Below are 25000 nucleotides of genomic sequence, written 5' to 3' on the forward strand. Positions count from 1 at the left end.
TAACAAATCTATGATATTAAAGTATTAACATCAAATAATCTGATACATGTTAGTCAGTCCTTCATCACAGGTAGTTGAGATTTTCATAGCAGAGGAAGTTCTTGTTCTCTTAATAACAACAAGATACTTAAACAGTAAATAATATGAATTTACAGTATAATTAAAAACAAATGTTAGAAACATAAATCACAACTAAAGTGCATTGTTAGTTTTGTTAAGTGGTGCAAAATTCTGAGGATTGTGGAAACTGGAAATGTGTAGAACCATATGGCTGAAACCTGTTTTCAAGACTTTTTACACAGCAGTGTAGAAACAAATTAATGCCAGGAACCACTGAAAGGATTAATTGTGTTTTGAAAAGTAATAGGAATGTATACAAAATATGATAAAGAAAATGCAATAGATCAATGGAACAGCAGCTAGTAGAAAAATAGTTTAATTAAAATGTAACCTTATTGTATTATCAGATGCATAGAATGCAAGTCATTTTTTTCACGGAAATTGGGTTCAACTACTGAGAGCCACTCTCGTGCTCTTGTTGATGACTGTCCTCCTCCTAATGCCATTACCACACACTCTCCTCTGGCCTAGAATCCAGCAATGATATTGACCGTGGGTGTGCACTTTGTTGACAGCAGCTCCTGCACCTCCAATGGCACTGCCATTCCATAGAGCTGTCAGCTGCTGACTAGCTGGCAGCTCTCAGAGGAGGGGGCTTCCACTGCCATGGTCCTTGATGCTGTGGAAGGTACACCATTGGCCTGTCAAGTGTCTGAGTGGAGCGGCATGTAATGGGTCATCTTGAAATGAGCTGGTGTCGGGTCATCAACAGCCCTTCAGCCAACAGTTGACATCCCTTTAGACTACACAAAATTTTGCCCTATATACGGTTCGTGATTCACCTCCACCACTTTGCCACGTGGTCACAGTTCTGCTAAGTTGTTTGCCCCTTTGGTGTTCTTAAAAATTCTTCAGTTATCTTCCAACTGGGATATGCCTTGAAATACCTGGTGTGTCCTGTATTACTGGGAAGTCATGTAGGTATTGCTCTTGCTGTTTAGATCTTTTGCGAGCACCTTGGATGGTGAAAAGGAGAAGGACCATGGTCAAAATATCTGCAGTTTATCACACCAGATTGTGGAATTTGTAAAGTCATCTGAATGATTCTAGCAACTCTTGAGTAGGATTTATATCTATCTCTGGTGGGTTCCCTTGTTTATGCACTAACCTTGTCCTACAAGAGGAAAGAAAGGGTTTAAATGAGATTGGTGCAGTAATTTTGGCAATGTTTAAACTGGAACTAGCTAGAAGTACACAACAGATGCAGGGCTTATAGCAGTCCATAAACATGTGAGAAATGGAAGATCTGAATGTTATGTGTGCATCTGATTGCTGAGCAACAGGCTGAAATTCATGCGTCTCGGTTTATACCATCTGGTTCAGGTTTCAGATTCCACCAGGCTGGAAGTGAAAAATATTTCCTGATGTCCTTTCTAATTCTTTAACCAATTTCTTGAATGTATTAACTGAAGTGTAGTCTCTTTGCTAAAGGAGATATATCTTCCTTGTCTATTTTAATTAAGCCCCTCACTCAGAGTTCCAACACAAGGAGAACAGATATCTCCAAACTACAACCACTGAATGGCAAATCACATTGGACACTCAAATACCCAACCCATGAGTCAGACCCAGTCAGCTGGAATCCTGCGAACAGTTTCCAGCCCTTTCTCGAAAACTGACACTGGAGGCAGTCCAGAGAAGGCACAATCTGCTCATCCCAGGAATCCGAGAGGGACTGTCTTTATAAGGAAATGTTCAGTAGATTGGTTCACTGGGTCAAAATCCTGGAATTCCCTCTGTTAGGGCATTGTGGGTCTATCCCCAGTACGGGAATTGCACCACCTTCTCAAGGGGCAACTAAGGACAGACAGTAAATGCTGGACTAGCCAGTGATACTCACTCTCCTGTGTGATATAACTTGGTGATGCTGTCACCAGGAGCTCTCAGCCTTGTGCAGCCTCTGGGCCCTTTCTGAAGGGTTGGCTAGGACCCAGGCAGAGCAGCTGACACCAGCTCGTGGAGCTAATCTGGGCAGGACTGATCCCTCATTGTCCTGCCCTGGGTCAGCCATGTCTGGCTGGGTGGTTCCAACAGACTGTAAGCAATACGATGGGCGGTGTGGGGGTGTCTGGAAGCTGGATGTCAAATCCCAGAGAGGTGGTCTCTGTCCTGTCTTTGGGAGCTCCTCTTTCATCCCACTCTGAAAGCAACTACATCAGAATATCCAATCTTCAGCTCCATTCCGCACTGCACTGGACACTTTGCAGATTCGATTCGCTGTCTCCGTCTCGGTCTCCCTCTTTGTCTGTCTGTAGCAATCTTCATTTCTAAGTGAACCTAACTTTTATATCATCCACAAACTGCATAATCCTGCCTTAAATTTAAATCTATTTTTTTTCCTATAATATCTATGATATAATGTATACCTTAATATTTATTTCAGTTTGGATTTTGATCTAGTGAAGTGGGACAGAGGCGGGGGTGCTGGCCTATTGGTATCATTGCTGGACTGTTAACCCAGAAAACCCAGATTATGCTCTATGGACCAGGGTTCGGATCCCGTCATGGCAGATAGTGGAATTTGAATTCAATAGATATCTGGAATTAAGAGTCTAATGATGACCACGAGTCCATTGCTGGTTGTCAGGAAAAACCCATTTGTTTCACTAATGTTCTTTTAAGGAAGGAAACTACCATCCTTACCTGGCCTGGCCTACATGTGACTCCAGACCCACAGCAATGTGGTTTCCTCTTAACTGCCCTCTGGGGCAATTTGGGATGGGCAGTAAATGCTGGCCTGTGAATAAATGACAAAAGTGTGTGTGTGTGCGTGTCCTTCAGAAAGAAGAAGCCATGATTTATTAAAGAAAACAAGACAGTATGGGAAAGACAGAGAAACTTCGAGGAGGCTAACAGAATTTGTTTACATTTCCAATTCAAAGTTTACATTGGGACAGTTTTTAAGAGCATCCAAAGTAAACAGCATATTGCATTGGGCTTCAGTTAGAAAGATCTGGAATTTTCCTTTGGCTTTGAGGAAACACCATCACATGTAAGTTTTTGGTTTCAGTTCAGTATTGACAGAAGTCCTGGTTGAAGCTGGGTGTCTAAAACTGTTTCTCATGAAGTGAGATAGTTAGAACCTGTTTTTTTTTTTAAAAAGAGAATAAAAATGGTTACTTTAGTGTAATGAGCTTTTTTTGGTTGAAAGTTCAGGATGAGAGTATTGCGTCCACTTCTGATCATCACACTAAATAACATATTTTCATCGACAAAGGAGAATGAGAGTGAACTTAAATTATGATTGCTTTGCCCGTCTTAGACTGAGACAGAGAGGTATTATTTGATTTACTCCTTTTTTTTCCCTTTTTTACTCCTGTCCTCCCAATAAGGTAGGCTGGAAGGTGTTCTGTTTTTCAGATTCCAGTTAGTAAAATATAAACACAGTTAAAAAAATTTGAAGTAAAATCAAAGATGACATTGACAATCAATGATCAAAACATGAGTAATTGCTTTGCTAGTCTACTCGCTCGCTTGAGGACGGGAAAGGATATTTTATAAATTACAAGTTACGTTAAATGTGGAGATATTTAAAAAAAAGTTGGTTTGAGTGGGATTCAACTCCCTAGAGGTTAGCATCCAATAGTGGTTTCCTTGATGAGCCAAGCCCAGCAGTATTCGTCTTTGCAGGAAAAGCGTAAGTTTCTTTTCAGCCAGGAACCTGGTGACAGTGGTGGAAGAGCTGGCTGCCAATTCAGCCTGGAGTCTTGCTTTCCCTCTGGAGGTCAAACAGTAATTGGCTTAAAATCCCAGAATTGTACATTCAAACAATTAGCAAGCTATGATTTCAGTCACTTGACAAGGACAGGCATTTTAAATGTTAATGACCCATTTTGGTGGGCTAATTGGAAGGTTAAGCTAAAAATGTACTCGTGTCTGTGGAAAGTACTGAGAACACGAGATGGAAAAGCTTAGTTGACCTTTCCACTCATCTACTTGTTCACGGAGTCTGGAGTTAATGTTCAGGACTCCCAGGGCTGCTCCTAACATCTGCTGCACTATTTCTGGTGGGTCAGTCCTGCCAGTAGGACAGAACATAACTAGGAATGGCAATGGCGGAATCTGGAACACAAACTGCAAAATATGATTCAGTGAGAATGACTGTGTCAGGCTGTTGAATAGTTAGTCTTGTTGTCAGGTGCATAGTAGCATTTTTTTTCTGCTGATAGAAAATCAATGGCTAGACAACAACATGCTCTGAAGAAAACCACAAACTCTAATGCTCTTTTAGTTGTTTTATTACACTGTATATTTCAAATCATACACAACTAAACACAGATATTACCGTTCATAGAGATGATCAATCTTGGCTGTGGAGGCATCTGCAGTCACCAGTTCCAAGACAGAGTTGATCCTTCTCTGCATTCTGCATTTTGTTCTATTACCTCGATGTACTTGTGTAAGGTATGATCTGTCTGGATAGCACACAAAACAATATTTTTTCCACTGTATCTTGGTATGTGTGACAATATATCAAATAAAACAGAAGATGCCCAGGTGATTGCTATCTCCAGGTCCCTAACGAAGGCTCCTTTCTTCTGAGAATTGGTCCTGCACATTCTCATGCTGTTTCTACCTCTTGGAGCTCACCCTTTTAAAACCCTCCTGTGTCTCTGGTATCAACTGACTAAACACCCTCACGTGTCCCTTCTTTTCTCTCTCTTTGTTCTTTTCCTTTGTCTTACTAATTCTGAGGTTATTTTAGTTACAGCAAACTGTATGAACATTTTGTACCGCATTATCAGCAAAATAAATATTAACCCATTAGCTCCTAGCATTATCATGTAAAATGCCAGTTTAATCATATTCATCAAGTAAGGATATCTCTCATCCTATTTATCATTTATTTTACTTTCCTGACTGCACCTAATCTGGCACCTTGCCCATTAATAAAGCTTAAGCTCATTTTGCTATACTGCTGTAACTTACACTAAGCTAACCTTAATTATATTCTTGTCCAGCCTTTTCTGATGCCAGCAGTCTGTGGGCAGTTCTTTTAATACAAGTCTTCATTTGTTGGTGAAGTGGACTTGGCAGAGTGTGCTTTTGTCACTTTCAATACCGTGACTGATGCTGGGTGATATGTCTGGCTTCATTCTTGTTCAACTCTGTCATGATTAGCTGCATAGAATGGCTTGCAAAATGATTCCAGAAGACTGTTGAGAACAAACCATGCTATTGTTGATTTTGGAGTCTTATTTAGGCCAGACCAGATATGGATGATAGATTTCCTTTCCTATAGAGAGTTTGCTTAATGAGATGAATATTGATGACAATTGGACAGTTAAATGAACATTATTATTGAGACTAGCATTATATTTTAGATTCTTATTTATTACATTTAAATTCCCCAGATGCTATGATTTAATTTATACTATCTTTGAAACATTACTCCAGTCATCTGGATGACTAGTTTTGCAATGTTACTGCTTTGCTTCTGTTCCCTTCATGTCATCACCTAACTGATTTATCTGCATGCCAGATGATGTGTAATATTTTATCAAAATATTTCTCTTAAATCATTTGGGTGTACTATCATGACAGAGAATACAGCAGTCCAAAGAGATCTGCAGCCTGCATGTTGCACAAAATTTCTACCTTGTTAGTTACTTGTAGCCTGCTCAATCATAATTGTTCTAAGTTCACAGGAAACAAACTAGACATTTTTATTGACCTTTTCCTTTGGAATAAAAAATAAGAATTTCAGCAAAATAAGCATCATATTTCACAAGAAACGTAACATACTGTACTTAATATCTACTTTTGCAGGTCGCCAACATTTGCTGGTGGACTGTTTGCTATCTCCAAACAATATTTTGAATTCATAGGCAGTTATGATGACCAAATGGAAATCTGGGGTGGTGAAAACATAGAAATGTCATTCAGGGTAAGTTCTAGTGCATTTATTGTTTTTGTTGCAAGTGTTATTTATGCTAATTTATTCCAGTTTTTTGTTCCAAGTTAAAAACTTTTCACTAATTTTAATCTATCAACTTACTGTAACTTAAAACAAGTGATTGCGTTAATCAGTTTTCTAACATTTGTGTGTTAGCCTTTTTTTTTCCAAGTTGTGTGTTTAGACTGTACTAGATTTTGCTATAGCATTTATTGCTGGTGCTATGTTTAATTAGCAATAAGTGAAATTTGAGCAAGATGAGATAGCCACACTGAGCATCTCACCAGCAAATGGATGATTTGCACTGGTACCTGATTATATGCAAAAAAATGTCAACCATCTGGGCTATCCAATTAATTTGTAAATAAAAATGAAAACCTGAATGACCTGGCTTTTTTGTCATGCTTTCCAAGACCACAGAAGGTCTCAAAATGCTCCACAGCCAATTAACTACTTTTGACAGTGTATTCCAATGTTATGTCGGAAATGCAGAGATTTATTTTCATTATGGACCTTTTTTTCATTTATTTTAGTTTGGACAGTCTGCACTTTTTTTTTCCCCCACATATGAATGGAAAAACAAAAATGCGCAATGACTTTCAAGGCTTAACTGTACTGCTTTTGAGGATTTCAGTCAGATGCATTGAATGCATAACTAAATATAACTGGCATAGAATAAATTTTCATTTGCAATCTGTTGTTACAGGTTAAAATTTCAGTTTAGCAGAATAACTGCTGAAGAAGAGCAGCTGTCCTAGAATATTGTGCTACATATAATTTGCTATGTTAACTACTGTCAGGCACCTGCACAGGGAATATTATATGCTGTATCATTGGTTTTCTACTGCCACATTCTGTCACTTAAAACAATCTTCATAACATGTACTTGTACTTATACAGCACTTTAATGCAACTCCCATAATGTTGCACAAAGAAAGTACATAATATAACTTATTTTCCTAATATTTATGAAAGTGTCAGGAACTAGAATTTGACAATTCTTTGGGAGCTGACATGACCTGATGGATCAGATAGCTGCGACAGTGTTTTAAAATATCTAAGAAGGGAGACATCGAGAAGCAATCAGACAAATTGGTTGCAGGTATATTTGAAAAAAGACAGTTGTCAAGGAGGCTTTTGAAGGCAGTAAAGGTTGATAGTTGAAAGACCATTCTGCAGTGCAAAGATTACAGTGTTTTGCCAATGATATTGTGAAGGGAGGGCAAGATGATCAGTAAACTAAACCTTGGAAAAGTAAAGTATACAAGATCAGAATTTGGAATGAAAAAAAACTTTCCTGTGGGTTAGTATGAGAGTATTGAGGGCTTTTGAAAATAGAAGTTGATTTATGAAATGATTTTTTTTTTCAGAGGTGGGCAATCAGTACAGATTGAGAGGACAGCATGATGGAGTAAATTAGATAGGCAAGCTAAACTAATCTGTGGGTGAACAGATTTTGGAATAAGTCGGATGTTTGTGAAAAGATGGCGATTATGAGGGAACTTGGAAGCTGAATGGACTAAAAGTGTGGGTATGAGTTTTATTACTGGTTAGGGCAGGGATAGAGTTAGAGCCAAGATGTTATAGAAACTTATTTAGATGGATTAGTTTCTGTTCAGGTGTGGCTTCTGAAATGCACCACAGAGTGAGATGATATGAAAAAGTTGCACAATATCTGATTCTGCCTCACTGAACAGTCAGAGTCAGAACTGGTTCCTGGTTATTGCTTATTTTCTGATGAGAATTGAATAGAAAGCTTTTGATTCTATTGCTGATGAGTTTTAGTGTACTGGTTTCTATAGGATTTGATATCAAATGCAGTGCAGGGGAGTTGATACCAATTTGTGAAAATATAGTTTTGTAAGTTTTTTTTTGTGCATTATGTTATCATTTCAAGCACCTTTTAACTTTAATCTTGTGTGACTATTGATTTTTAGTTTTAATAGCAATCCAGTTTGAGTTTGCCTCCAACATAATGCTTTAACTGATGTGGCAAAGCTTTGTTCCCTCCTATAACATAAATTGCATGTGGATATCGTACTTTTAAGAACGCACCAAGCCTTAATTAGAACTAATTATCATGAACAAGTATTACATCAGTGTCTGGGTTAAAATTAAAATTTTGGTTTACAACAGAAGAACATACTGCTTGTGATCTAACATGGAGTATCAGCCCTTTATGTCTAAGGTCACATACAGTGATAGTGATGACATAAGCAGGTCTCTTAAAGGCATACTAACATATAGTGAGATATGCCCCAATTTTTTATCACTCATAAAGCAAAAGCATATTTGATTATACATCGTAGCTAAGACAGAGTTTGCAAGGCTTGAATTTCAAACTTGAGTATAATGCTTTGGAGCTTTGACAACTCATGCTGATATGCTGATTGTATACCTGTTTGAGAGGTGTGCATTGTTGCTTGTTGCACTTGTTTGAATAATTTAGTTGTTTTACTGCTGATTGCTTTCACTGCATCTTCATTAGTGTTCTTCCTCATTTTGTGTGCGCATGATTTTATTAGAGTCCTAGAGTAATACAGCATGGAAGCAGGTTCTTCAGAATTGTCAGACTGGTCCGTGGTGCCCACCCAGCTAGTTCCAATGGCCCGCATTTGGTCCATATCACTCTAAACTCTTCCCATCAATGTACCTACCAAATGTTTTTTAAATGTTGCTATAGTAACTACCTCAACCACTTCCTTTGGCAGCTCATTCCGTATATGCACCACTCTGTTGGAAGAAGTTGCCCCTCCAGTCCTCCTTAAATCTTTTCCCCCTCACCTAAACCTATGCCCTCTAGTTTTCAATTCCCCATCCCTGGGAAAAAGACTATATGTATTCATCCTAACTGTGCCCCTCACGATATTATACACCTCAATAAGGTCACCCTTCATTCTTCTACTTTACAAGGAATAAAGTCCTATCCTGGCCAAGCTCTCCCTGTAACTCGGGACTACCAGTCCTGGCAGCATCCTCGTAAATCTTCTTTGCACACTTTCAAGTTTAATGATGTCTTTCCTATAACAGGGTGACCAAAACTGTACACAATACTCCAAATGCAACCTCACCAATGACTTATACAACTGTAACATAACATCCCAACTCCTATACTCAATGCCTTGACCGATTGAAGGCCAGCATGCTAAATGCTTCCATCACCACCCTGTCCACCTGTGACATAACATCAGAACCAGGAGCAGGAGTGGGCCATCTGGCCCTTTTTAGGCCTGCTCTGCCATTCAATAAGGTAATGGCTGAAATATCATGGACTAAGCTCCACTTACCCACCCTCTCACTATAACAAAATTATCTATCTTAGCTTTAAAAACATTCAATGAGGAAGCCTCAGCTAGTTCACTGGGCAGGGAATTCCACTGATTCACAACCCTTTGAGTGAAGAAGTTCCTCTTCAATTCAGTCTTAAATCTCGTCCCTCTAATTTTAGGGCTATGCCTTCTTGTTCTAGTTTCACACCAGTGGAAAAACCTCCCTGCTTCTATCTCATCTATTTCCTTCATAATTTTATATTGTTCTATAAGATTCCCCCCTCATTTTTCTAAATTCCAGTGTAATCCCAGTCTGTTCAGCCTCTCCTCATAAGCCAGCCCTCTCATCTCTAGAATCAACCTAGTGAATCTCCTCTGCACTCCCTTCAGTGCCAGTACATCCTTTCTCACTTAAGGTCACAAAAACTGCACGCAGTACTCCAGGTGTGGCCTCACCAGCACCCTATACAGCTGCACCATCACCTCCCTACTTTTAAACTCAATCCCTCCAGCAATGAAGGACAAAATTCTATGTGTGTTCTTAATTACCTGTTGTACCTGCAAACCAACCTTTTGTGATTCATGCACAAGGACACCCAAGTCCCTCTGCACAGCAGTATGCTGCAATTTTTTACCATTCAAGTAATAGTCCCTTTTACTGTTATTCCTACCAACATTGATGACCTCACATTTATCAACATTGAATTCCATCTGCCAGACTTTCGCCCACTCAATTAAACTATCTATATCCCTCTGTAGAGTTTCAAAGTCCTCTGCTCTTCCACTCCTCTTAGTGTCATCCGCAAACTTCAACACACTACACATGGTCCCCAACTCCAAACCATCTATGTAAATTGTAAACTATTGCAGTCCCAACACTGATCCCTGAGGCACACCACTAGTCATTGTTCGCCAACCAGAAAAGCACTCGTTTATCCCCACTCCTTGCTTCCAATCCTCAATCCATGCTACTACATTGCCTGTGACACCGTGCACCTTTATCTTATGCAGCGGCCTTTTGTGTGTCACCTTGTTGAAGCCTTTTGGAAATCCAGATACACCACATCTACTTGGTCCCCATTGTCCACTGCACTTGTAACATCTCCATAGAATTCCAGTAAATTAGTCCACCATGACCTGCCTTTCATGAATCTTACTGTGTCCGCCCAATGGGACAATTTCTATCTAGATGTCTTGCTATTTCTTCCTTGATGATAGATTTAAGCATTTTCCCTACTACAAAAGTTAAGCCAGCTGAGCAATAATTCCCCATCATTTTTTCTACCTCCTTTTTTGAACAGTGGCGTCACATTGGCTGTTTTCCAGTCTGCTGGAACTGCCCCAGAATCCAGCGAATTTTGGAAAATTACCATGAGTGCATTAGCTATTACTGCTGACATCTCTGTTGCACACTTTCCAGTTTAACTATGTCTTTCCTATAACAGTGTGACCAAAACTGTACACAATACTACAAGTGCAGCCTCACTGACTTAAACAACTGTGATACCACTTTGAACGAACTACGTACTTGTACTCCTACGTCCCTCTGTTCCACAACACTCCTCAGGACCTGCCCATTTACTGTATAACTCCTACCTCGGTTTGACTTTCCAAAGTGCAACACCTCACACTTAGATGTATTGAATTGCATTTTCCAATCCTCGGCCCACTTCCCCATCTGATCAAGACCCTCTAATTTTCCATAACCTTCCTTGCTATCAATGATATTTCCTAATTTTGTATCCTCTGCAAACTTACTAGTCATGCCTTGTGCATTCACATCCAGATCATTTATGTAAATAAGAAATAACAGAGGTCCCATACATTATTCTACCACAATGAATAATGACTTTGCATGACCTGAACTGGTTGTATATCTTAGAATCCTTTGCTGGTATCCAAGTATTTGAATTTCTAACTGGCATTCTCTGCCCAGTTCAGTTTTGGTAGTTCTCTGTTAGTGTTGCACAGAAATGCTGCCAATCAATGCAAACGTTTTACTTTGTTAGTAGAATGATTATGTCTAAGATACCGTGCAGATTATTCAACCCATACAAAGCTAATTTATTCCTATTGACTATGCTTGACTATGAAAATATTCTTTAGCCACATCCAGTATAAACATTTAAAATCAGCAACTACTAAAGATAAATAGCTGCCAGAAGTGTGAAAGATTATCCAGGGATAGCTTGAGAGTATCAAAGAAGTGTCTGAGAAAATTCATTCATTTTGGCTGTACCGAAAAATAATGTATATTGCAAGTCATTTCAAGAGTAAACAAGTTCTAACATCAAAAGCATTATACGTAAAACTAGTTACATCAATGATGCTTGGATATTGAATATACACGATAGTTAGCACACAAATCTGTGTACTGGCCAGGCGTGAATCTGGAAATTCAACAGCTTATGAATGCATGAGACATCCCGTACATATCAACACAAGCAGTGGAGGAAGCTTCTACGTTGAAACGATGCTCCATCCATTCAACGGACAAAAGCAGCAACAGATCTAATCCCAGTGCTTTTTTGTTTATATAAAATGGATTGCTACTTAAAATTTTCCATTGTTTGATTTAATAATACCATAAATATGACTTGTGGACACAGTGAGCATTATTTTCATTTATCCAGTGCCCTGGATCAGAGAGTTTCTCACAACAGATCACCGCATACTAGTGAACTGTTTCGAGGTATGTTTATGGAGTGGGTAGTGACCCGCATCAAATTGTTACTCGACTGTCCATTCTCCAATTGTCTAGCATTGCACATGGTATGTAATATCTAATTAATGATTAAGCATTGATATGTATGGGATGCCTGATAGCAGAAAAAAATCTATGTAGTCGTGAAGTAAGAATTTTATTTATGACTTGGATAGAAAGTTTTGTACTTGCTTATGTTGAATCATGGATAAAAATATTAACTTTGTTTGGTATTGTCCATTTATATATGCCATGCTTACAGTGCTGAATGGATTCCATTTGTAAATGGAACTACTTAGTTCTCTAAATTGAACCAACATAAGCTGAAGTTGTGTAATTTATCCTCAGTTAATAATTTCCATGTGTTAAATATTTTCCAATTCATGTTTGCTTAAATAAACGAAGTTACAGAAGTACAGCTACCATAATGAAGTGTTCAAATCAAACTTGAGTGAAAGAACTAGTCATTTCTTCTGTTTTGTGGAATGCTAAAATTGATCTGTTTACGTCAGGATAGTAATGTTAGTTCTTGATTTGGCCTTTAACATTCAACGTTACAATTACAACTTAATCTAATTGGACCCATTAATAATAGAACACGTCCCAAGGGTCATCACAGAACCAAAATCAGATAACAGTTGACAATGAATCTTGAGAAAGATTATTAGCAGAGGTAACTAAAACCCTGGACAAAGGTGACTTGACCGGTCTAGTGTTGTCAGGATTAACATTATTTTTCCGTTCATTGTCCTGCAGTTCCTTGGTCTTTATGGAATATGGTCGGAGAATTTTAAATTGGCCTCAATATCTTCCTGTTTTAAAGGGAGTCAAGTTCATGATTTACCGAAGTTCATTTTCAGTTGTGGAATAGAACAATGTGATTTATAGCTATCAATTTAGATTGAAATGTTACTGCTTACTACAAACACGTTTCTGGAACATTTTTGTGATTGTTACTTCAGTTTCTTGCAGAGATTTTCATGTTTCCTTTCTTTTTAAAGGCTTCTTGTACAATCTTGTTTTTCTATTAAATTTATTCTGACTTTAGCAATGAGTTAACAGTTTTTTCCTTACTAGTTGATCTTTCTATTTTCTATAATGTTCTAGGTATAATCTGCTTCAAGTTTATTAATACCAGTGTTTTTTCTTTTTATTGGTAGGTTTGGTTATGTGGAGGACAATTGGAAATTCTGCCATGTTCTGTAGTGGGCCATGTATTTCGCACCAAAAGTCCACATACATTTCCCAAAGGTACTCAAGTGATAGCTCGCAACTTGGTCCGTCTGGCAGAAGTCTGGATGGATGACTATAAACAGATATTTTACAGACGGAATCAACAGGCAATGCACATGTCTAAAGAGGTAGGTGGCATTGTTAAAAGAAGTACTTTGGAATTATTTTGGTTGAAAGCAGTTTATAAAGATTGCCTATCAAGTGTAAAGCTTTATTTTTTATTTTTGGGTTTTGAATTGTTTTGAAGCTTTTCAAATAGGATGGGTAACATAAATACATCAAGAAATGTATAATTCTTGTACTTATTAGACCTGTTTTGCTTGAGAAATGAAATTCAAAACAAGCACCAAAGAACAATAACATTTTGTGGCAAAAATAAGGTTATAGTTTGGTTTGTGTTGTGATTGTGAATGTTTTTGTTTAACTTTTCTTTGAAGGTTCAAATACATATTCACAGTTAACTGAATTTTCACAGAATACTTTAATTCTGTAGCATCACAAAGTTGCTTCATAATTAAATGATGTTTCAATCTCAATCCATTTTTGACAACAATAAAGCTTTTTCTCTTTTCATTTATTCATTATGATATATAATTGTTTAAGGCCACCATCGTATTGGCTGTCCCCATTTGTTCTTGAACTATTACGGTTATAATAATGGTACTCCCTAAGTGCTAGATTGATGGCTCAAAATGCTGCAGCATTCGATATTGAAGGACTTGTGATATTTCTCTAAGTCAGAATGTTACGTGGCTTGGAGGGTAACATAACAATAATGGTGTTATGATTGATGCCCAGACAAGGGTCCTCAATTTATTATGATTCTAGACAGGACACTCACTCCCAAATCATTTCTTTCCATCAAAATGTGTTTTATAGCATATGTACTTAAATCAAACTGTAGAGTCTGCAGAAGACATAAAATAAAAAAAAGCACAAAAGATTCATAGTGATCAGCAGACACTGCACAGTGCATATTACCAGAAAGCTATTGAAGTACTATAAAAAGTGCCAGCAGAAAAATAATGGGCTTAGTGGCTTATTCTGTGCTGTGTGATTCTATTATTCAGAAGTAGAAATTTTCCGTGAAGAACTGCAAGGTATACAGGAATTACATATTCTGCATTGAAGTGACATTGCCTATGTACAAATGCTTCCTTGTTCCCTTCAAATTGCAGTTCCCCTTTCCAACATTATTTCCTTTAACTTTATTGGACCAGAAAAGAAGTTCTGAAACAGAACATAGAAATTAGGAGTGGGAACAGGCAATTCAGCTCTTCCAGCCCGCATTGCCATTTAACATAATCATGGCTGATCTTATCCTGGTCTCCGCTTCGCTGGGATAAGATCGGCCATGATCATGTTAAAGGAACAGTCACAGAAGCAAAAGAATAATTAGAAATAGGAGCAAGACAGACATGCACTATCCCACATGTCAAATTAGCTTAGCAATAAATAAAATCATAACAGAAAATCTAAATCAACTCCACCTCCCTGCCCTATTCCTTTAATTTCCTTTATTGCCCAAAAGTCTATTGATATCCTACATTTGAATAAACTCCTCAATTGACAGTCCACAGCCCTGAGAGAGAGAATTCTAATGTTTCACTAACAATTCTCTTGAGTGGGGGAAAAAAAATCCTTCATCTCAGTCCCTTAAAGGAATAACTCCTCAACTCAGTGCCTTAAAGAAATTGAAGACTGTGTTAGATCAAAGGAAGTGGCTTTTACTGATATGAGAAAGAAATGGTAAGCCTGAAGATTGGGACAGCAAGTGGAAAGGGAATCAACCAAGAGGGGAAAAAAATTAACCTGACCTTGTTCTCATCAATCTACCTGTCACCAATACATCCATCTGTGAAATTATTATTAGAAGTGACCACTACACACACCTTTATGGAGATTAAGTCCCATCTTCACATTGAGGATATCCACATCAGTTGCATTGCACTACTGCTATACAAAATGGGACTGACTTCAAACAGATCTAGTAACAAAAATCTGGGCACCCAGGACCATCAGCAACTGAATTGTATTCAAACACAGTCTGTATTCCCTTGGCATAGACCCCTCTTCTTCAACACAGGGAAGTTTGGAAATCAACCATGGTTCAATAAAAAGGAGGGAATGTCAGGAGCAGCACTACAGTTACCTTAAGATGAGGCATAAATCTGGTGAACAAAAGACTACTTGCATATCAAATGGTGGAAGCAGTAAATGATGGTCAAGGCTAAACAATCCACAACCAACAGATCAGGTCTGTGCTCTGCTGTCCTGCCATATGCAGTTGTTGATGGCGGTAGTCAATTAAACAACTCTCTGGAGGAGGAGGTGTCTCCACAATACCCCATTTTCAACAATGGGTGAGCCTGGTATATCAGTGCAAAAGACGTAACTGAAGCGTATTCAGCCAGAGGTGCCGAATATATGATTCTTGCCTCCTCTTGAAGTCCCAGCATTCCAGATGCCAATATTTGATTGATTTGAATTGCTTCATCTGATATTGGGAAACAGTTGGAGACATTGCAAAGGCTATAAGCCGAATATAATTCTGCTAATAGTAGTGAAGATGTGCTCCAAAACTTGCCATGCCCTGGCTAGTAGAGCTAGAACTGGAATCTTCAGTAGTGTTGAAATTTTGCCAGGTCTCTGTCCTGCATAAAAAGCAGGAGAAACCCAATCTGGCCAATTACTGCCCTATCAAACTGCTCTGCATCATCAGCAAAGTGGTGGAAGAGATCATTGATGGTGCTATAAAGCAACACTTGCACAGTAATGACCTGCTAATTTTGTCATAGCCACTTGGCTCATGACCTCATTACAGCCTGGACAAAAGGGCTGAAATTTAGAGGTGAGGTGAGAGTTACTGTCCTTGACATCAAAATAACATTTGCCCAAGCATGGCATCCAGGAGTCCCATCAAAATTTGAGTTAATGGGAATCAAGGTAAAACTCCCTGCTAGTTAGTCATACTTAGCATAAAGGAAGCTTGTTCGATGTCAGTCTTCTCAGCCCCAAGACATTACTGCAGGAACTTCTCAGGTCCAATATTTTCTAATCAACCTGTTTGGAGACGTTATTACACCACTCTGGAGCAGATGGGACTTAAAACCTAAGCGTTCTGGCTCAGAGGTCGGGACATTCACTGCACCATAAAAGACCCTAAGTAACTTGGGTAGAGAGAGAGGTCCAATCACCTTCAAATGCTCCATCAATGATCTTTCTTCTATCATAAGGTCAGATGATGCTCCAATGTACAGCATTATTGAGATGCCAATACTGAAGCAGTGTGCATTCGTACACAACAAGACTAGGATAATATCCAGACTTGGGATGGTTCACACCACACAAGTGCCAGGCAATGGCCATCTCCAACAAGAGAGATTTTAACCATCACCCCTTGACAGTCAATGGCAGCACTATCATTGATTCTCCCAGTATCAACATCCTTTTGGACTACCATTGATCAGAAACTGAATTGAATTGCCATATAAATATTGTGACTGTAAGAGTGTCAGAGGCTAAGAATTCTGCAGTGAATAATTTACCTGATTTCTCCAAATACCTATCAAACATCATCTGCAAAGTATGAGTCAGGAGTGTGATGAATTATATTTCACTTGCCTGGATGGGTGCAGTTCCAACAATACTTAATAAGCTTGGCATCACTCAGCACAAAGCAGCCCCATTCACAATCTTCACTATTCCCTCCCTGTACCACTGACATTTGCTGGCTGTAGTGTGTGGGTATCTATAAGATGCACTATAGTAATTCACAAGGCCTCCTTCAAAAGCACCTTCTGAACCCATGGATCCTACATCTTGAATGACAAGGTGAGCAGGTGCACAGGAACATGACCATTTGCAAGATATCCTTTTGAGCCACTTGTGATCCTGGCTGAACCATGGCACCATTCCTTCATTATTGCCGGATCAAAATCCAGGCGCTCCCTCCTAACAGCGCAATCCTTACAATCCAAGGACTACTGTGATTCAAGAATACAGCTCACCACCACCTTTCCCAGGGCAAACATTAAAACTTTGGATTAATTGATCAGCATAATACTTCTGGAGGAAAGGAAATGAATTTGCATTGCACTGATGGGACTTCAGAAACTTCTTGTTAAAAGAAATCACCATGGCTATGGAAATAATTTGAAATTAATTTCAAACTCCACATACAGAAAATCCACATTTTACTGGCTCAAAAAACCAAAAATCCAAACTTGCATATATTCAAGTCCAAATCACAGAATTCAGAAATCGATGAAACTGTTGATAAATCTGGCTAAAACATTTAAAGTCCAATTAATGTTCTTGAATCATTTGTATGAGTCCAATTAACATTTGAAAGGTTCCTTCTGGTGCCAACATCCTCATTTAAGCATTTGCAAAATGAGACAAGCCACCTCAATGCCCAGAAGTACCAGCCCTAACCTTTTTCTATGTGAAGAGTAGGCTCATAGGAGATCTAATGGAGCTATTGGTGAAAGGATTGAGAATGAGAGGGTACAGAGTCACTGGCTAGATTCTGGAATGTGCTGCCTGAATCAGGTTCAATGAGGTATTCAGAAGGAAATTAGTATCATTTTAAAGAGGAATCTGAGTCCCATGTTCAGTAGCACAAATCGATCGATCTTTATTCAAAGCTTCTTTACTATGTGTGGGAGAGGCCAGAGACTGCTCTGAATCTGGCTTTCACGTGGAGCCCAGTTGTTGTCTTAATTAAAGCTCAGATCGGAGGTCAGTGACACTCCACCTTTCCCATAAAAGTACATGTTGTTTACACATAACTGTGTTACAATGGTCGCATGTACCATTGCCATCAGTGCTTGCCACATTCCCTCTGATCTGCATATCGAATTGTGAATACATGATCAATGATGGACAACTTCATGGTCCACCTTGTGTCTTCCCATCATGTTGTGATGTTTACCAGACCCGCTTTCACCTGCTCTTGGGCTGTTATGATTATTGACCACCGATTGTTATACCCCTTCCTAGACATTTGCCAGCCACATCGTGTACTTGTTTATTACTTATGACTTTTCAAATTCAGGCACGCAATTCATATCCCTTACTGATCTTAGTACATAAGATTAAAAAGAACATTAATTTCTAACAATGGTTATAATATTTGTTATATCAACTCTAATATAAAGTTATACATAGTTAAACCTAATACTATGATTCTGTGACAAAACTAACAATTTTGGGAACAGCTTGCCTCTTATCAGACTTGTGAAGTGGCAGTTGTTTATTCTCTAGGTCATAGTGACTGTGTTTCAACATTGTTTCTGCTCCCCTTGCCACGTCATTTGTCTCTTGGTACTCTTATGAGGTCAAATTGTTTATACCTTTTTGTTGTTCTAATCTTGCTGACGGAAAAACAAGGTTTCTTCAAGGGTGTTTATCAAAATAAGTCTCTACATTCAAGGCTAACTGCTAACTTCAGAAATTTAATTTCCCACTATCTAATATATTTAAACTTCTATTCTCATACTCTATGTTCATGAAATGTGTCTAATCTTAAATACAGTTATAATTATTTAAAATGCCTCATCTCAGGTCAAGCTTGACCTTTCCATTTCATATAAAAATTGGAAATCTCAAATCAGATCGTTTTCATCTGTGCTGCCTTATCAGAGTCTCGCTGTTTGCAATCTAGTCCATTTTGTTGTCCGTGAAGGCCATGATTTGAGCTATATGAAATGCTATTTTGGCTAAAATTTCCTTTGATTGTTTGTCAGCTAAAAAGAAAACCTCTAATAGCAATTTTGTCACATTCAGCATAGGCAGCTACAACACAGGGTTACAGGGACAAGGCAGGAGAATTCCATGAAGTGAAATACTTGTTGACCCATCCAGTGCAGATATTATAACTCAACTCAACTTGCCCCCTCCTGCGCAGTAACAATTTTGTGACTCTTACTGTGACTCCATGAACTGTCCACAGTGGGTTGGGTAATTTTGGTGACCCATTTGCACTTGACTATACAATGCCTTTTAAGTCTGCTCGTCACTGAAGTTGAGAGGCTTTGGGGGTAACATAAATCTGCTGACGAAAACTTAGGTTGATGTGCTAGTGTGCATGTCTGGAAATTGTTTGGCTTCCAATGTGCTGCGTGCATTGCTGTTTTTGGTAGAATTAGGGGCTGCTTTCAAGTAACTTAAGGTGTGCTGTTTAATATAGAAATATGGTTCTGAAGTGGCTTCCTGACAAGCTTGTATTTTGCTGGGATTTCTCTCCTCACCCACCTACAAACCTCTGCACTCATCTGTATTAAAATTCTCATTCTGATTTTGAAGCTGGAAAGTTACTGTTTTCGAAACAAAAGTTATACCATTGGACATTGACAATGAGAACTGGCAACTTTCAAAATGTTCTCAGTAAGAATGGCTGCAATCAGATCAATTTTTAACATTCAGATCAACTCAAAAAAGACAATGTTGAACTTCTGAAACCAGCATTTCTCTATTTGTTTATCTCTGTAACCATTTTAAATTATTTCTTTGGGTATTAATAATTGCCCATCCACTGTCATTGCCTCTGAATGAAACTATTCAGTCTATTGCAACCAAATCACCCTTCAGACCTTCATAGTTTTGTTTGTTTTGATTTGGGACAGTAGTTTTGGATTGAACTATTTTCCATTTCAATGAAGAATTTATATCATACTGTGTAGATAGTCAGGCATTAGATATTGTTATAGCCTGTGTAGCTTTTGCTGGATTGGTAAATTGGATCTCTTCCATAACTTTGACTTTGATCTCCTGGCTGTTAATCAAAGTTGGAGATATTCATACTGGACCCTGAGCTGCTGAGCGAGTTTCATCTTCACAGGCAATTCCTGTACAGTCAATGTCTTGGGCCTTCAGGGGCATTCCATTGTGTGTTTGCTATTCAGAGACTGCAAGATCTGGTCTAATGTGAGGGACATTGTTAAATAGTATGATCTGTACTGTGGTTTGAGTAAAACAGGAATTAGATGTGTTACAACAATGTCCTAATTATCCAAAGAAAAGATTTTTAATACTAAGTATATGTTTTGATTAGACTTTTGACCTATAACTACTTGTTAGTAAGTCCTAGATTTGGTTAGTCAGAATTTCATTAATATTTTAGTGCTTTTTTACAGAAAACATATGGAGATATTACTGAAAGACTAGAGTTGAAAGAGCGTCTACGTTGTCATAATTTCACTTGGTACTTGAAGAATGTTTATCCTGAAGTGTTCATGCCAGATATGTCTCCTATACGTTATGGGTCGGTGAGTGTTTTATTTTAAGTTGCATTATTTGTCATGAATTAAACGTTAACTTTAGATTTCTCCCCACAGATCCTGCTAGACCCGCTGAGCTTTTCTGTAATTTCTGCTTTTGTTTCTGATTTACAGCTTCCACAGTTCTTTGGTTTTTAATTCATATTGTGCTGTTTTATTAATGAAGGAGTTTTGTTGTAGTTTTAAATTTCAGAATTTGTCGTGATTTGTAGCCTTGACTAGTTGCCCCTCACCCATTCGCAGTCAGCGTAATCTAGAGCAGCTGGTAAGGTCAGGACCCACAGGCAGGCAGCATCATCTAGAGGCAAGCGAAGCATTCCAAGGTGGGCAGTCGGGCAGAGTTAGCTTCATGGAATTTGTTTGGAATTGGTTCTTTCTCCAACACAGAGAAAGGAACTTCCTATTTTGAGTTTCTGGTAAAAGCTTGAGGTCTTTTCTGTTCTTAAGTTTTAGCATAGTATACAACTTGGTGATAAAATTGATATAATGCACAAATGCACTTCATTATTTAATGATAGCAAGACAAAGATATATCAAGGCTGCGGCATGTGGAAGCTCCTTGAATACCATAACGATCCAGGACAAAACTGCAGTAAGTGAAGTTTGATCAGCTTCTATCCAGAATTTAATGAACTCGATGATGTGCAGACAAAACACACATCAAGAAGGGAGTAACTTATCTCGATTTTTTTTCTGGCAAGAGACAGATACACCATTTTGGAGATGGTCTTCTGATTTGGTCAGTGGTCAGCATGTGTTAAGCAGGTAAGGGCACCCAGAGAGCAACCTCTGCAATTGTCCGGTAAGGTTGTGGCTCTCCAAGCTTCCTTGATGTGAGCGGGGGCTGGATGATGGATGAGTGAACTGACCATCTCACCATTTTAGAAGAAGATGTTCAAGCACGAGAACAATAAGGAATATAGTTGTAGTAATAGTAGTGGAAGTGATTGACACCGTTCTCTACAGCAAAGAGCACAATTTCAGATTTCTGTGATGTCTGTGTAGTGCCAGAGTTAGGGATATCTGCTCAGTGTTGGAGAGAAATTTTGAGTGGGCAGGGTGGATCCAGTGGTCATGGTCCATGTGAGTACCAATAATATTGGTAGAAGTTGGTAGGAGGTTATGCGTGGCAATTATGAGAGCGGGACACTAAATTACAAAGCAGAACTTTAGGAGTTATAGTCTTTCAATTGTGTGAGCTGTGTGTAAATTGACAGTACATAAAATTAGAGAGATGCGTGGTTGAGACTAATGTTGGAGAAGTGGACTCCAGTTCATAGGTTACTGGCATCAGTACTGGGGAGAATGGCGACTGTACAGTTGGGGTGATCTACACCTGAATGGTGCTGGGGCCAGTTTCCTTTATAACTGGATAACTTGTGAAGTAGAGTGTGTTTTGAATGAGATAGCGGAGCAGGGAATCAAATGTGGAAAGATGTCGTATATCATTTGAGTCAAGGTGAGTGATGGAAATAGTAATGTCATAAATGAGGGTCCGGGAGGGGTAGAAAGGGGAAATAAAAGCTAAGACTACATCAACAATCAAGGTTAGATGTTACAAAGACTTTTAAAAAAGATAAACTAAAGGAATGTAGTATTCATAACAAAGTAAACAAATTTGTGGCGTGCATTAAATAAATATGACCTAATAGCCATTTGAAAATGTGGCTGCAGGATGCTGATAAATATGACACCCAAGAAAAATAGGATGTTAAGATGGAGGCGTAACACTAAAAAGACAGTGGCATTTTTACAATCGTTAGACATTACCTTGGTTCAAGAGATAGACTTGGGTCGTAATGAGGAACAACAGGGAAAAAAGTCACAATTGGAAGCAGTCTACAGCTTCCCCCCTCAACCCTCAAATAAAAGACAACAGCAACCATGATGTGGGACAAAGTATGAAAGAAGAAATATTGAGTGCTGAGACTAAAAAGAGGATGACAATAATTATGGATGACTTTTTCAATAAAAACATGAAAAATTATTAGCCTGGATGGTGACTTCATAGAGTGCTTTTGAGATCGGTAGTTTCATAGAGCAGCACATTCTGGCATTGATCAGACAGAAGGTTATACAAGAGTTTACCGTGTATAATGTGACAGGATTAGTTAGTGACTTATGAGCTCAACACACTTCCAAGTATCCATGACCACAATATGTTTCAATTTTGCATTCACTTTACGAGGGAAAAATTTGCATCTAAGACTATTTTAAGCCTAAATCAGGGTAGCTGAGTAGGTATGAAAGCTGAACTAGCTGAAAGCAAATGGCATCGTAGACCAATAGAGAGACAGTGGCAGACCTTTTAGGGAGTATTGCAGATTACTCAGAATGATTATATTCCTTCTGTAAGGAAAATGCTAATGAAGTTAAGGAAACTTTCAAACCTAAAGATAAAGCATATAAATATGTAAAGATGAGTGGCAGGTCAGATCATTGATCAAAATAGAAAGAACAGCAGAAAATGATTAAAACATTTATCAGCAGAAAAATATTAGAGTATAAGAGGAAGCTAGCTAGGATGTAAAAAAAAATGGATGGCAAGAGTTTCTACAGGTGTTTAAAAAGGAAAATGATAATTAAAGTGAACTAGATCCAGAATGTAGAGCTAGTAGTAGATGACAAGAAAATGGCAGATGAATTGAACAAATATTGCTTTTGTCTTCAATACAGATGATACAAAAAACATCCCAGTAATAACTAAATCAGGATGTAGAAGGGAGATCGGAAGTTAGTGAAAGTACAATAACAAGGGAAGACACAAAACAAACTGATGGACCTCCAGATTAACAGGTCTTGGGATCCAGATGGATTTCATGTTAGGGTCTTAAAAGTTGATGCTATTTATGTTTTGGTGTTAATTGGCCAAAATTTGTTTGAATCAGCAAAGGTTCCATCAGGTTGGAAAATAGCGGATATAACTCCTCCATTCAAGAAAGGAAGGAGGCAGAACACAGGAAACGTTTGGTCACTTAGCTTGTCTGATCAATTGTTACAGAGATTATAGTTGAATCCTTTGACAAAACCATGCTGACCTTCCTAATTACCTTGAGTTTCTTTTAAAGGGAAATCATGTTTAACCAATTTATTGGAGTACTTTGAAGGCAGAAACATTCACTGTGGCTAAAGATAAGCCTGTAAGCATTTTGTAATACTTGGATTTGCAGGAGGCTTTTGATAATGTACCACATCAAAGCTTATTGCACAAAATAGGAGCCTATGGTATAGGGTGTAACATATTAGGTTGTATAGAAGTTTGGTTGGCAAAAAATGGTATGTATCATTGGGTCTTTGTCTCATTGGCAGTACGTGATAAGTGGAATCCTGCAGAGGTCTGTGCATGGGCTTCTTAGAATTCTAAGAGCTGACAGAATTATATCAGCTTCTTATAATTTTTAGCAATGAATTAGATGAGGGGAGTGAAAGTATGTTAACTAAATTCACAGACTATAGCAAAATATATATAGGAAAGTATATTGCAGAGAAGATGCAAGGATGTTGTAGACAGATATCTATATGTTGAGAAAATCTGAAATGGAGTATAATGTTGGAAAATGTGGAATTCTTCACTTTGGCAAGGAAAACAAAAAAAAACAGATGGTGACTGGAAATCTGAAGTTCACTGGGATCTAATGTTTTAATGTATGAGCTACAGAAGATAAGAATACAGGTACAGCACATAATCAAGAAAGCTAATAGGATGATATAATTTATTACAAGAGAAACTGAATAAAGTGCAAGGATGTTGAGCTTCAATTATATGGTGTATTGGTGAGATCACATTTCAAATACAATTATAGCTACTTATTCGAGGAAGCATACAAATGCTTTGGAGGTGGCTCAAAGAGGGTGTACTGGGTTGATACCTGGAATAAGTGGGTTTTCTTTTGAGGATATGTTGAAGACGGTAGGGATTTCTTCGAGTGGAGTTTAGGAGATCCAGGGTGACTTAATTGAAGCGTATAAGATCCTGAATGGTCTTGACAAGTTACAAATGGAGAGAAGGTTTGCTCTGATTCAGTTCAATATTTAGGACACAGATGAGAAGATTTACTTTCTTCTGACCTTTGTGAGACATTGAAACGCTCTGCCTTAATGTAGTGGAGCTGAGGTCATTAAATATTTCTAAGCAGGAGCTAGATGACTTATGGTTCAAGAAGGGACTGAAATTACAGCAGATGGAAATGTGATATTCAAAACAAATAGATCAGCATTATCTAAATGAATGGTCTAATTCTGTTCCTTTTTTATGATTTATTTTTCTAATGTTATGGTTAAATTATTAGTTTGCATTTCAGATCTGTACATATGATCCGATTTTATTACTTTGATTATTTTGTAGTATAATTTTCAACTAATTGTGTTTAACAAGAAAATAGAGTTTAGAAAGGCCAATACCAAGCAAAAGATCTTCTCAAAAATTAAAAGTTTTTTTTGCAAACCAAAAGCTGCTTTATTTGTAATGTCTGTTTTACCTTTCAATTTCAGATTA

General features: G+C 38.2%; 1 protein-coding gene across 4 annotated transcripts in view; it reads left to right on the forward strand.

The window, feature by feature from the left end:
* galnt3 (UDP-N-acetyl-alpha-D-galactosamine:polypeptide N-acetylgalactosaminyltransferase 3 (GalNAc-T3)) overlaps window positions 1–25000 on the forward strand; it is a 59385-nt gene that overhangs the window by 27793 nt on the left and 6592 nt on the right. For all 4 annotated transcript variants that reach the window (XM_048598918.1, XM_048598917.1, XM_048598919.1 and 1 more), the window contains 3 exons: window positions 5890–6007; window positions 13150–13350; window positions 20362–20497. In XM_048598918.1, the coding sequence (XP_048454875.1) occupies window positions 5890–6007; window positions 13150–13350; window positions 20362–20497 (455 nt within the window). The remainder of the gene's footprint in view (window positions 1–5889; window positions 6008–13149; window positions 13351–20361; window positions 20498–25000) is intronic.

The sequence above is a fragment of the Rhincodon typus genome, chromosome 7 (assembly GCF_021869965.1).
Source record: "Rhincodon typus isolate 14 chromosome 7, sRhiTyp1.1, whole genome shotgun sequence".
In the NCBI taxonomy this organism is placed as follows: domain Eukaryota; kingdom Metazoa; phylum Chordata; class Chondrichthyes; order Orectolobiformes; family Rhincodontidae; genus Rhincodon; species Rhincodon typus.